At 38.3% G+C, this 13,680-nt stretch overlaps 2 protein-coding genes across 2 annotated transcripts; one reads left to right on the top strand and one right to left on the bottom strand.

Annotated features, from left to right (window-relative positions):
- Positions 1-501: 501 nt before the first annotated feature.
- On the top strand, positions 502-2,187 carry LOC113341146 (reticulon-like protein B12). Its single transcript, XM_026586134.1, has 4 exons — positions 502-752; positions 899-1,079; positions 1,269-1,480; positions 1,657-2,187. The coding sequence occupies exons 1-4, from the start codon at positions 683-685 to the stop codon at positions 1,824-1,826; spliced, it is 633 nt and encodes a 210-aa protein (XP_026441919.1). The 5' UTR covers positions 502-682; the 3' UTR covers positions 1,827-2,187.
- LOC113341164 (uncharacterized protein At2g39910-like) lies at positions 2,108-4,232 on the bottom strand. Its single transcript, XM_026586150.1, has 8 exons — positions 4,080-4,232; positions 3,820-3,915; positions 3,531-3,721; positions 3,260-3,455; positions 3,084-3,148; positions 2,762-2,863; positions 2,579-2,678; positions 2,108-2,480 (listed from the first exon to the last, which is right to left on the bottom strand). The coding sequence occupies exons 1-8, from the start codon at positions 4,230-4,232 to the stop codon at positions 2,469-2,471; spliced, it is 915 nt and encodes a 304-aa protein (XP_026441935.1). The 3' UTR covers positions 2,108-2,468.
- Positions 4,233-13,680: the final 9,448 nt, after the last annotated feature.

Raw genomic sequence — 13,680 nt, 5'->3', positions numbered from 1 at the left:
TGAAACAACACTACTCAATTCGACCTCCATCTCTTCCAAACTCAGCCCACAGATTCGCTCTGAGATCTTCCCTTAACATGTTATACAAATTTATGTTCTCAATATGACTGGCCATTTGCGCCGATATTTCAACGATAATATCCCCGATATAAAATCGTACCAGTGTATCGGTCCCGGCCGAGATGAACCGATATCCGATATTAACTACATTGGTACATACTAATTCCAATTCCAATCGGTCCAAAAGTGATTCATTTGATATGATTCGTGAATGTTTATTAATAAGGATGTGAAACAAAATAAAATCATTTGGCATTTGCCATTTTGATTCAGGTGAACCAGAACCGAATCGGTGAAATCAATTTCTAGAAGTTTTAAATCGGGTAAAACGTAAAAAGGAAAATATAGGACCAAAGAGGAAAGAAACGAAAAAGAGATGTGAATGAGTAGGTTTGACACTTTTCAGGCTGTACACTGAAACAGCCAACTCCCCACAATTTCAACAAGTTGAAGAGTCCTTTTCTTCTTTCTTTTTTTATTTCTTTTCTCCTCTTTTCACATTTCTTTGCTTTCGCTGAAACTAGAGCTGGAAAATCAGCTCACAATCTTTACTCTCTGATGATCTGTTATTCAATCGACATCATATAATCGATCAGATTAGAGTTTCAGTTCGGATTGTAAAATGAATTCTTCGTCGGATCGATTGTTTGGTAGACAAAGGACTATTCATGAGCTTCTAGGTGGAGGATTCAGTAAGTTTATTCCATTCTTTATCTCATCATGATTCATAAAAAGGATCATCGTTGATTTTCTTATTGCCGGTACTATATCAGAGTTACATAAGAAACTGGATCGAAATTTAGGGAAAAATCTAATGTGTTTCATGTTGTTTATACAGTTGCAGACATAATCCTGTGGAGGCGGCCAAATTTAACTTCTGGATTATTGTTGGTGACATTTGCTGTCTGGATAGTGTTCGAGAAATCTGGTTATACTCTATTATCGCTTGTGTCCAGTGTTCTCCTTCTACTGGTTGTCATTTTCTTTGTCTGGGCAAAATCTGCTTCCATTCTCAACAGGTAATGCAAGCTTCTAATTCGCCCATTTTCTTTCATTAAAAAGCTCAGTATGATTTGGGGCACAATTACCACAATGGTATAACAAGATATCAAAACAAAGTGAACGGAGTATTGCATTTAGTGATTGTATTTTCTGGGGTATCTTTGTTGTACCCTATTCACTAAATTTGTTATGGTTCTCGATTACAGACCACCTCCACCATTACCAGAATTACATATTTCAGAAGAAGTTATGAATGAAGCAGCAGCTATAATACGAAGTCCGGTAAATGCATTTTCTTCTGTTTCTTTGGATATTGCACTAGGGAAGAACTCGGACCTGTTTTTTAAAGTGGCTGGAGCTCTCTTGCTGCTTTCGGTCATTGGTGGTTGGACAGATTTCCTTACATTGGGCTACACCAGTAAGTTTTGTTAGTCTCAATCACGCAATATCCATATCACAACCAACTAGCTCATGAAACATACAATCTATTAAATTCAAAACTGAACAAAAAATTTACATCACCAATGCTTATAGAATTGCATGTCATTCTATTGGTTTATTAGTGTTATGTAACTTATGTTGTTTATCATGCAGGTCTTTTTCTTGTTCTCACGGTACCCGCATTGTATGAGAAATATGAAAATCAAATAGACAGATATGCTATGATAGGATGCAGGTCACTGCAGAGATTGTACATGAAGTTGGATATGAAGTGTTTCAGCGCAATCAGAGAATTGGTATTAGAAATAAAAAAACTAGACTGATTCTGTTCTTCCCTGAAAGAGGCTTTAGTAAACCTCTGAGGGTTTTTGCCTGCACTTGGCGTGTGAGCAGAGTTGATTCCCCAAATATTTGTTCTTTTTCTTTTTCTTCTTCATTCAAGTACATACCATGGCCTGCAAGTTGTATCCCTAGAGCCAGTGGTCGTAATTTTGGTGAATTGTTTGTGAGCAATGGGTTTGAGGGAGATGCGGATGACGATGCTTCTTTTGATTTCCTTTTATTGTTTGAGTGGCATAAACAATGTGGTGACATACAGGGTCATAAAGATACTTTGATTTAAAAATAATGTAAATATACATGATAGTTTTGAATTCTCAAATGCATTCAATAGTCAGTTAGCTAGATTTCCTTCTATTTCCTCTTAACAGCATAAGGATCATCTCTCTATTAATCTAAATTATAGAAGTTACTTGAAATTAGGATGCAGGTACAACTGTTCTAATTGAATGCAACTATGAACTCTAACACTGGATACGGTCTAAGGGTCTTCAAAATCATCAATGGGTGAAAACATTGCAACTGGATGACAAATTTACACCAACTATTGAGTAACCAATACCTTCAAAGCAATTCTTCACTGATTATAAGCTCTTGCGTAACAACTTCAGAGCCTTCAATCCCCATCAGTGAGCAACCTGTAAATTCCCATATTAGGCAGTAAGAACCCAAAGTTGTTTTCATGAATCATACATACAGAATGCAAGTACTAGGTCTAATATATATAGTTCTATACCACAGCCGCAGTCTCTTTGCATAAAAATAATGAAAGAGTTCTTAAGTTTGGGTCGTCCCTGTACTTGTCCCAGACTGCTTCAAACTGTGTGCCCTTGCATCTTGGCAGCACAAGAAAATCCATTAGTTCAAATTGCAAAAGAAACATCAACTAAGCAGAAAACTTCTATGCAGTATCACTTACTTATGAAGCAAGACCAGAATCTGAAGAACTTGGTTTCGGATTTCTTCACGAGATCTTCTAAGAGCTGCTTCTTTATGGGTAACAGTAAGCTCTTCTACCAATCTGAAGCGAAAGCAAAACATTAATGAGATTCAATAATCAGTTAGAGGTGAACCAGACATGTCTGTGAGAAAATAGAATGTGTATTTTGACAGCCGAAGTGGTTAAAAGAGAGATTGGAGGCACAAAGTAGCCGCCGCTGCAATATTAGTGAATCACTATAACCTACAAAACATTGGTCATGCATAGGTACGTGCAATTATAACCTGCAACTTCAGTCTACCTTTCGTTATAAGGTGTGTTCCTGATCCAGGTTAACTTGATAATTGTCTGAACCCTTTCAAGCACCTACGAAATCACAGTAAATGGTTACTATCCCAAGCACTTAAATAATATGGTGATCTTCTAACAAGAATTATGGACACGTTATATTAATGAAGAAATGTGACTTGATCTTACAAGTATAACTATTCTATCATCATCAGCATGCATCCACTGAAAAAGAAGTGGAAAAATGCGTGTAAAGTGTGCCAATAAGACAATCCCCATGCTGTTAAAAACAGGTTCAATGAGTTCAAGCCATGAATTACGACGATCTTTATGCATTGGTTGACGCTCCAAATGACTTAACATTTCATTCATCATCCTCTCAAACCTATCAAAACAAGTCCCACCAAAACCATCAGTGTTAGAGAAATAGAAGTTTCTAGTCTGCAAGAACAAGTCATACCATGAGCTACGAGGGTTCTTTCGCTGAGTACAAGTCACCATAAGCACCGACATCTCAACCACGTAATGCCATGATTCATCAGTCGCAGCAATGTTTTTACAACAAATATCAAGAATCACATCCTCATAAACACCAAATTCAGCAGCATTCACATTCTTCGCCAGATGTATGAAACTCAACATACCTTGTCCCTGGAATGAAACAGATGATACACAAACACGGTTATTAGTTCTTTCTATGCATCGAAATTTCATTTCACTAAACAAACTAGATTGTGAAGAAGGCTTACTTTGACTTCAGGCGACCAATGATCTAGAGCTGTTAATGCACAAGGTATCACCAAAGAACATAACTGTCCTAAATGTGGATATTCAACCTGATACAATCAAATTCATGAGAAATGCTAGCAAGCTACTTCGAAAAGTACATCACCGCAGTTGATCGTAAGACCCACATGCCCTATATCCTTATGTGCATAAGATCCCATCTACTGGTACAGTTATAGTAAACACTCAAGGAACCGTAGTTGACAACAAAAAAAAAACTCACCTGAGTGACAAACCATCTAAACTGATAAGCAGCAATAATGGCATAAGCAACAGGAGTTCTAGCTGAAGCAGCAGAGAATTCATCACCATCATCAGTATAATCTATAGAACTCTCTTTCATAACACCTTTCAATTCAGGCAATACTTCAGTCATTAATTCCATCACTAATTTCTTCAACCCTAATTCATTTCCCAATTCTGAAAATTGAATTCCCGGGAGTTCTGACAATGCTTGTTTTGCTAAAACTCTAAGTTCTTTGGGTATCCAAGAAAGTAACGGTGATATATTTTGAAGTGTATCAATTGAAGCTAATAAGGCACAGCATAAACAGAAATCTTTGATTTCTGTTTGGATATCTTTGTGGGAGTTGTGATTATTATTAGGTAACAAAGATTCAAATATTGATTTAACAGAGATGTTTGTTCCTATGGCAAATGGCTAAACCCTCCGTTTGCCATGCTAGCTGGCGTGGCAAACCGGCCGTGCCACTATCGGAGAAAACATAAGCGGTCGAGTCTATACCGTTCGGTGGAGAGAAGACCTCTTTTTAAAACCAGCCGGTCTGGTAGTCGTTTATTTTAGTGAAGTAACAGATATTTCCCCCTACGTTTATCTATAAATTCTCCCCATCCAATTAAATTTAATCACACCTCATTTTCTCATTAACTCTATCTTTACTCACTCTTTTGTACCTTAATCATATATTTTTTTTTTTTTAACTCAATGGATATGGATTCTTCTGACGAAGAAGTGTGTATTCGTATGGATCGATTTGAAGAACAACAACGAGTATTCGTTTGGCCTTGAAATAAATTGATGATGAGTCAGATAAAGATAAAGAACTAACCAACACCTTGATGCAGCTAGATTCATCGGGGCAAATACCTATAGATCTAGAGCCAAAAGAAGTGTTCACAAGAAGGTATATGTACCGTGGTCGGGATGAATGGAAGGATAAGCTGATGCATGATTAATTTCCTCCTGAATGTGTGTTCTCAGATGAAAATTTCCAAGGTCCATTCCGCATGCCCAGACATTTGGTGCTAAAGATTATTGGTGAGCTTTGTCAGGTAGAACCTCAATTTAATTGTCATTATGATGCACTGAATATTAGGGGTCATAGCCCTGAACAAAAAGTTACTTCGTCTTTGAGGATTTTAGCATATGGCAGACCTCCAGATTCTAATGATGAGTACCTTCACATTGGCAAAACAACTGCATACAAGTATCTTGCGTTGTTTTGCGAAACAATGATTAATCATTTTGGTCCTACCTATTTACGAAAACCAACTGATGCAAATGTTAGAGAAATATTAAAGCAAAGGAAATGGGATTTCCCGGGATGCTGGGTAGTCTTGACTACATGCATTGGGTATGGACCGGATGCCCCACCTATTGGGTCGGTCAGTATAAAGGTCACTACGCAAAACCAACGGTGATCCTTGAGGCTGCTGCTTCTTATGATTGTTGGATGTGGCACACTTTTTTTGGTCTCCCGTGATCTCAAAACGATATAATTTTTTTACACAAATCGCCTTTGTTTGAAGATTTAAAGTATGGAACTTATCCTCGGGTAAATTTCGCTATCAACGGTAACCACTACACTCATGGTTATTATATTGTAGGTGGAATTTATCCAAAATGGTCAACTTTAGTTCAATGTTACCGTCAGCCACCTGCCGGTGAAATTTCTCATTCATACTCGTATTTCAATAGTAAACAAATGAATCTGAGAAAGGATGTGGAACGAGCTTTTGGAATTTGAAGAGGAAGTTCGCAATCATTTGTGGGCCTTATCGTGGTCTAAGTGCTCGTAAAATGCATAAGACTATGCTGACTTGCATCATTATGCATAACATGGTTATCTAGGAGACTCGTCGTAATAAGAATTGGACTAACTATCAAGATTAAGACTTAAGGCCTGAGATTATACCATCAAGAGGATTACCTGCAAGGAACATTCTAGTTTAGGAGACTATAATTTTATATTAAACATTTTCTCCACACATTTTCGGATAAGATATAATAGATAACATCAATTTTATCAAAAAAAACAAAAGAGTAACTTTAGTAACTTGCTTCGAGAGCTACATGCACCTCTACTACCACCTGAAAGACTTTCTTCTCCAAAATTATCCTTAAACTTTATAGAAAACGACCAATACCGTCTCATATCGGGAAATGTAGAAAAATGTAGACCGATACGGCCGATATTTGACCGAAACGGCCGATATTCAACCGATACGGCCGATATTATCGGGCGAATATCGTATCCCCGATATCCTTCTTATCGTATCGTTCTGGGCCGATATCCGAAATATCCCGATATATCGGCCGATACGGCCGATATTGACTACATTGGTATGTACCACTAGGTAACGATTTGGATTAACCTGGGCGGTGCAAGTATGTGGGACCTTGAAGAATCATAGAATAGGGTCCCATTCATTTTAGCCAATAATAGTACGTCCAATATAGGGTAGTGCTGGTGACTGCCTGACTGGGCATCAGATTAGATTCCAAACATGATCTGTTATCATTGTGATGTTTGATCTCAAATTCAACACAAACCATTCAAGTATCTCTCCGTGTAAGACCACTAGACCGGATTCTGGAGGACTATTTTTTCCTTAAAGCAAACCCGATTTATTAAACCTGGCTTGATTGGGGTATACCCAAATTTAAATGGACATGTGCCCTTGCTAAGGGGAGGCCAAAACGTGGTAAAGTTACTTTAATGCTCCTGCATTAATTAATCTAAAACTAAATCCTAAATTTAAAAACTAAAAACTGATTAATCTTCCTCTAATCCCTCTCCTCTTCTCTTTCATTCCAAAAATCTAAAATCAACCAAACAATTCAATTTTGATTTCTACAACAAATGGTTGATTCTAAACAATCCAGTAGCAAGAGAGATTCAATAGGTAACATGAAAAGATCCAAATAAGAGGGAAAAGGTAAGGAAAAAGTTGTAACAAGTAAATCCAAGAATCCAATCCTTGAAGATGTTGAAAAGAAACCTCTACAAGCGAAAATAAGACTGTAAGTGATTTCTAAACCCAAACCCGTTATTTTAATGTGTTGTATGCTTGTTATATTAGGTTAGAAATCGAAAATTATTATTTTCAGGGTATTCGGCCGGCAAGGTCGATAATTGAACAACATGCCAACCATTGGTTATTTTAGGTAGTCGGCATGGTATCAGGATGAATAACCTGTCGGATTTTCATAACAGCCATGGCGATTATTGGACAATAACCAGGGCCGACAGAGTATAATAAACAAACTCATCCGACTTACATATGGCCGGAATTGTCTTGGACTTGTACCATGCCGACTTTGGGCCACATAAACATTAATTTCCTTAGCTAAACGTCGGAAACTTTTATGAATAATACCATTCCGACTGTTTATTTGTCGGCATTGTGGATGGATAAGACCGTGCCGACGTGATGGTTGTCGGCACTGTTTAGTTTATCGACCTTGCCGGCCAGTGGATGACCAAAACCATATGAAAATGTGTAACACTTTTCATCTCTCTCCCGCTTTATGTGTATGGGTAAGTGGTGAGGAATTGATTATTGTTCCCTCAGAAACAAGGAGAACAATATTTAATTCTTCGCCATTTCCCCATACACGTAAAGTGGAAAGGAGAAGAAAATTGTTATCACTCAAATCATGAATATACCGACCAATATCGTATGTTCAACAGTGTTGCTTGTTTTCATATCTCTTATTTGTGCATTGTTTAGGTTCCCAGAGGAAAAAAAAGAAGATCTACCTTGTCTTGTTAACAATGCAGAAGAGCTATTTGAATTTTTGGACACAATTTATCCCAATTTAGAAGATCCTAAAGATGAAACTGAAGAAAATTGCCCGTTTAGAAAGTTACGTTTGATGGGTAAGGAAGATCCTGAAGAATTTCTAAGGTTTATGAACAGTCCTAGCAATCCCCTCAACTATTAAGAGGAGGAAGAGGAGGAGGAAGAATAGGAGGTTGATCCAAGAACATTTTTCAGGGCATGTGACTTTTCTGGAGTGAACCCCTATTACAATGAGGATGGTGACTGCATAGATCCAGTGAAGGGGAATGGAAAAGCAAAAGCTGATGCCGGTGAAAAAGCTAGTGATGGGGAGGAAGATAACAACAATGAGAAGGATCTTTGAAATCCTTAAACTTTATTATGTTTTACTTGCTTTAGAAACTTAGATTGTAGTTTGAACTATTACACTATGTTTTGAATTGTTATTTTGTGGTTTTAGAGTTGTTAAACTTATGTTAATTTTCAGTTTTAGTTGCTTTAGAAGTTAATCTTTTTTAAGCAGTTTTAGACAATTTTTCATGTTTTACTGAGCCGGTATGGTTTGTAAGCTCGACCTTGCCGGCCATATCAGGCTTTGTAAGCCACAATGCTGTCAGGGTGTGTTGGTCAGCAGGGTTTTAAATCTCTACCTTACCGGTGTATATGTTAGTTGTACTTTTTAGGTACAAAGTACAACCCATTGAATGCTCAACGGCTAGAAATTTCAAAATCAAGATATTAGGTGTGTTGTTATTATAAAAGCATTCCCAACTTCATCTTCAACCTTGTATAAAGAATGGAAGTTTCACCACCAAATATTTGTAGTCTTTGTACACTAAGTGGTCATTTTGCAAACGATTGTCCCTTTGAAGGAAGCAAATGCACTATTGAAGGTTGTAAGGGATTCTTATTTCTCATGAAAGTTGAAATAGGAGGTGTATATCAATCATATGCTTCAAAATGCACTTGTTGTGGGTTTTTCTATTGGATAGATGAGAGTCTAGCTCCGTATGAAGATGAAGTTGCTGAAATCAACCTTCTACCATGCACAGATCCATGTTGCGACGATAAGATGAATCTAATTACCTCTGCTAAGAAATTGTGTACCGGAAAAAGATACTATCTATGTCCAAAATGTGTTAGGGTTAAGTTTTTAACGCTTGTATGCTTTAATTAAGGTTTGTCATCGATGTATAGTCGACAATGTCCTAAATTAAAAGCTTGCCTGCGGCATAATAGTCGGCATTATCCTAAATTGAAAGCTTCTGGCGGTTTTTTAGTCGACATGGTTGTCATAATACACCTTGCCGGCTTGATAGAAAATAACATCCAAGAACCACTTTTTTGAGGGAGTTCGTAGCCGGCATAGTTCTCATCATAAACATTGCCGGCCAAGTAAGCGTCGATATCCTGACAAAACCCATACCTTGTCGGCGGGATAGAAAATAACATACAAGAACCACTTTTTTGAGGGGGTTCTGAGCCGGCATGGTTCTTCTCATAAACCTTGCTGGCCTGGTAAACGCCGGCATCCTGGCAAAGCCCAGACCTTGCCGTCTATATCTGGAAGCTTTTTCCTGTATTGTCATGCATTGAGGCCGGCAATCTGACGAAATAAAATAATGTCGACCCTGGGAGCGCCGGTAGGGTCTTGTAATAGATACAGTGCCGACCAAATGAGATACACCAAAAAAACACATCCATTTCATTCATTTGTAGCACTCCAAAGTACATTACACAAAACACGCATGCGATTACAAAAGTACTCCAAAAAGTATGAATTTTTTGTGTAGTACTACATTGTATACTACATAAAAAGATTCCTTATTCCCTAATGATAATCACTCATCACTCAAATCTATTGGATGGAGTTCATTCAAATCTATTGAACCTCCTTTAGTCAAATCTATGGGACATTCCGTAGACTCATCTAAAACATTCCAAAGGGCAATGTTGTCCTCATAAAATTTCATCCATTCCTTGCTCTTGTTGTTTGTGAACTTCTCCCAAAAAGTAAACCTACAAAGAGGAGGTAATTGACATTCCATGTTGAGTTGTAGACTAATAAAATGATTTTTATCCACCAAAGCCATGAAAATTCTTCTATGCTTGAGTTGGTCCACGCAAACCGCATGTTTCGGTGTAAATGCTATAGATAGTCCCTCACTAAAAAAATGTACCACACAATTCCATGTATCCGCCAATAGATGGCCACACTCCGACATTCTCAACTAATGCTCCCATTTGATCGGTGCGTTTCACTTCGGTCCTTTAACACTAGTTAGCAAACCTTTGAAAGTTGATTCTTTCTCCTCCATGGAATCTTATAGCATCATTGAGATATGAAACTCCTTGTCGTTTTCTAGTCGAGCGGACATCTTCTTTCTAATGTATTGGCATTGGGTGGGATTTTCCTCAACCGCTCCACTTAGGTGTCCCAATTGTTGCGAAACAACGTGAAACCCACAATTTCCATCTTTTGGAACATCGTCGGTACCAATCACGAACTCTTGAATAATTGGAGGGAGTTGATTGCGATACTTTTGCAACACCGGTTGTACTACCTTCTTTGGACGACTTCTTTCCTTCCCAACATATCCTTGGCTTGCTTGACTCTCAAGAGGTAGAGTTACATTTGTTTTCAAGTTAGAGACCGTTGGTGTAGTTAAATCCTTCTTTGGCCGGCCCATTTTCTTTCTAACAAATTCCACACTTGCTTGACTCTCAAGAGGTAGAGTGTCATTTGTATTCAAGTTAGAGACCGCTGGTGTAGTTTAATCTTTCCTTGGACGACCTCTTTTATTTTTAGCGGGCTTCTCCTTGTATTGCGCCTCGGTATAAACATGTCCGGATGGATCGCACTTTGTACTCAAATGTTCTTTAATATTTTCCCTTTCGGATTGATCTTTATCGCTATTTCTACTTAAAAACTCTTTGATTTGTTCTCTTTCGGATTGATCTTGATTGCAATTTGTACTCAAGAACTCTTTGATTTGTTCTCTTTCTTCCTCCCTCGTATTTTTGGTAGTTGGTCTACCATTAGGATCTTGTTCCTCCGGTTCTTCAAGTTCTTCCATAAAAGGGTAAACAATCGGCATCAACTTGTGCCTCATAGTTTGTTTGTCCAACCTATTCAACTTGGGGTACTTTTCAATGATTATTCTTCCAAGTTCCATGTCACCAAACTCTTCACCGGGATCTTCTCTTGGAGCCAGTTTGAAAGATAATTGCTTCCAATAAGGATCGATATCATCAAGAGGAATGGGAGTTTTATACCTATCAAGCATATGGCGACATGGAAGTCCGATAACCTTCATTATCCTACACTTACAAGGAGTGGTCGGGTCTTCATACTTTTTATACTTTTTATACAATGCGAGATGTTTCCTCATGAAACGTATAGCCCAATGCGAGACGTTTCTATGTATACCAACAAGCAACCAATCATCCTCCTTAAACTCCTTCAACTTCCGAAAGCTACTTTCTTGGAATTGATTTTTTATCTTGTCGATATCATTATTAGTGTACTCATGGATAGCATGTTGCACCGTCATAATCCCATTTTGACTAGTGAAAAGTAGACCTTTTAGTCTCCCATGAGCTTGCTCTACCATACTTGTGGATTCAAGTTTGAAATGTTTATAGTCGTAAGTATAAGCATACTCTTTGTGTGGCCTCAACCATTGTTTCTTGCAATATTCCACTACTTTGGGGTAATTAGTCCCCCAATCATCCTCGGAATCCTTCAAGTTTAACTCATATCTTCCCATACTCATCGACCAAACCACCTTATCCCACGCTTTCATGAATAACCCAAACTTAATCTCACCTTCTTTCCATTATTCGTCTTCTTTCTCTTTCTCCTTCTCTCGCTCCTCTTTAGTTAGTTTGCTAAGACGTTCATCTTCCTCTTTTTCACGTTTAGTTCTTTTCTTTGATTTCGGTTTTTGGATATGACTTCTACAATTCTTCTAAGATTGCATTGTATATGCCAAGTGAAAAGGAAATTTTGTGCATTGGGAAAGACTATCCTCACGGCGTTCATTATTGATTGCTCATTGTCGGTGACTATAACCCCCGGAGTTTCGTCTTCGTGGTAGAGAAGCTTCAAAGTTTCCAATGCCAAAATATACTATCATCCTTCTCACGATCCATAAAACACCATGCCACTGTGAACGATTTCTTATCCGAGGTTTTTCCAACAATGTTCAACAAAAGAAAGTTGTACCTATTCGTCTTATAAGTACAATCCATGAACAAAACTTGGTGAAAGCAACGCGCCAATTGAATCATATCGGGATGCGCAAGAAAAATACGATCCACCTTCCCCTCCGATAACTCATGGTGTCTCACCGTGTAGTTTTATTTGTGTATTAAACATTGTGATTCTTCCATCACCTTTCTCCCATCCCATTCAATTCCTTTAATGATTGCCTTGGCCGCATAAATTGTAGACAATGAAGAGAGGTTATGCGGGTCGTCCCTCTTGAACTTACGAAGGAGCTTGCTTGGTTTAATTCTCCAATTTGTTCTTACTTGTTCGAACTCGTGCGGTTTCAACTTGGCAACTTCACAATGCCCAACAAGAGTTTCCAGATCTTTATGGTTATGCCAACCAACATCAACTCTACTCATTCTCCACATGTTGTCGGTGTCTTTGTTCCTCCCAAAAATAATCTTGAATGGGCATTCACACTTCTTTGACTTCGTCTTGTACACCCTAGTCGTCTTCTTATCATACACATAACCCTTTCTCTTGTGACTTTCTTCTGGCGACCCATAACACTTGCATACCATTTCAAACCGCGTATCTTTTTGTTGGGTGTTTTTCACTAGAACGCAATCTTCTCTTTTGCTTTCTCAATAATCCAATTTACCGCGTCATCTTTTTCCTTCCATTCCAAATCATTAGCATAATGTTCGGAAGTATCGGGACCCCTAATTTTCTGAGCTTGAGGATGATCCGCCATCAGTACCAATGCAACAATCTACAAAACATCAAAAGTTAGTTGATATGTATTCACAGGGTCGGCAAGGTCGACATCTAACACCCTTCCGACAACAAAACATCCGACAAGGAATCAAAACTTAACAGTGCCGACCAAACTAAAGTCGGCAAGGTACGAAAAAAATAGGCTGCCGGCTAAAGTAATTTCAAGTAATGACTCCTGTGTTGTAAAACTAATCGTCGTCAGGGTCTACATATGAAACCCTGCGGACAATAAAAACGCCGACATGGATTCAAAATTTAACATTGCCGACCTGACAACAGCCGACAAGGTTTGTAAACTTGAAAATTCTGGCATAAGCATTTTCAAGTAACGTCTCATGTGTCCCAAAAAATGGAGGTCAGCATGGTTAAAATTGTCAACCTTGCCGACAGGATGATGCTCATGAAAAGTCGGCAAGTTGTTCAAGAAAAAACCACGCTGGCGTATTTAGCCGGCATGATCGACAAGTGTCGACCTGGGGAAGCAAAAGTGGAAAAAAAAAATCGATCGTTTGCATGAGAAAATCACAATCTTACCACGTAGGTTGTCTACCTGATTACTTGCATCTCCATTCTCTTCTTCTTGGTCATTGGATTCTTCATTTGGCTCAATACATTCATCACTTTCATACCCATCATGAGTTTGAGGAAAATAAAAGTGAGGGTCATGCATGTAATCCATTTGATCATGGGCTGGTAGATCATCATACAAGTACTCATTAGTAGGAGGAAAGTTAGAAGGCTCCCCCACTTCAAAATCAGGATTTGAATCACTCATATCACAAATTTCTCAAGAAATCCTAACCCC

The sequence above is a fragment of the Papaver somniferum genome, unplaced genomic scaffold (genome assembly GCF_003573695.1).
Source record: "Papaver somniferum cultivar HN1 unplaced genomic scaffold, ASM357369v1 unplaced-scaffold_25, whole genome shotgun sequence".
NCBI lineage: Eukaryota > Viridiplantae > Streptophyta > Magnoliopsida > Ranunculales > Papaveraceae > Papaver > Papaver somniferum.
The sequence above is the reverse complement of the archived record's forward strand: the minus strand, read 5'-3'. Positions and strand labels throughout refer to the sequence as shown.

Excerpts from the sequence above, each read along its gene's own strand:
- LOC113341146 (XM_026586134.1), top strand. The coding sequence starts at position 683 with ATGAATTCTTCGTCGGATCGATTGTTTGGTAGACAAAGGACTATTCAT. Across the intron at positions 1,080-1,268 it reads TCTGCTTCCATTCTCAACAG|ACCACCTCCACCATTACCAG; the intron begins GTAATGCAAGCT and ends TCTCGATTACAG. Across the intron at positions 1,481-1,656 it reads CCTTACATTGGGCTACACCA|GTCTTTTTCTTGTTCTCACG; the intron begins GTAAGTTTTGTT and ends TTTATCATGCAG.
- LOC113341164 (XM_026586150.1), bottom strand. The coding sequence starts at position 4,232 with ATGACTGAAGTATTGCCTGAATTGAAAGGTGTTATGAAAGAGAGTTCT. Across the intron at positions 3,722-3,819 it reads ATTGGTCGCCTGAAGTCAAA|GGACAAGGTATGTTGAGTTT; the intron begins GTAAGCCTTCTT and ends GTTTCATTCCAG. Across the intron at positions 3,149-3,259 it reads ATGATAGAATAGTTATACTT|GTGCTTGAAAGGGTTCAGAC; the intron begins GTAAGATCAAGT and ends GTGATTTCGTAG.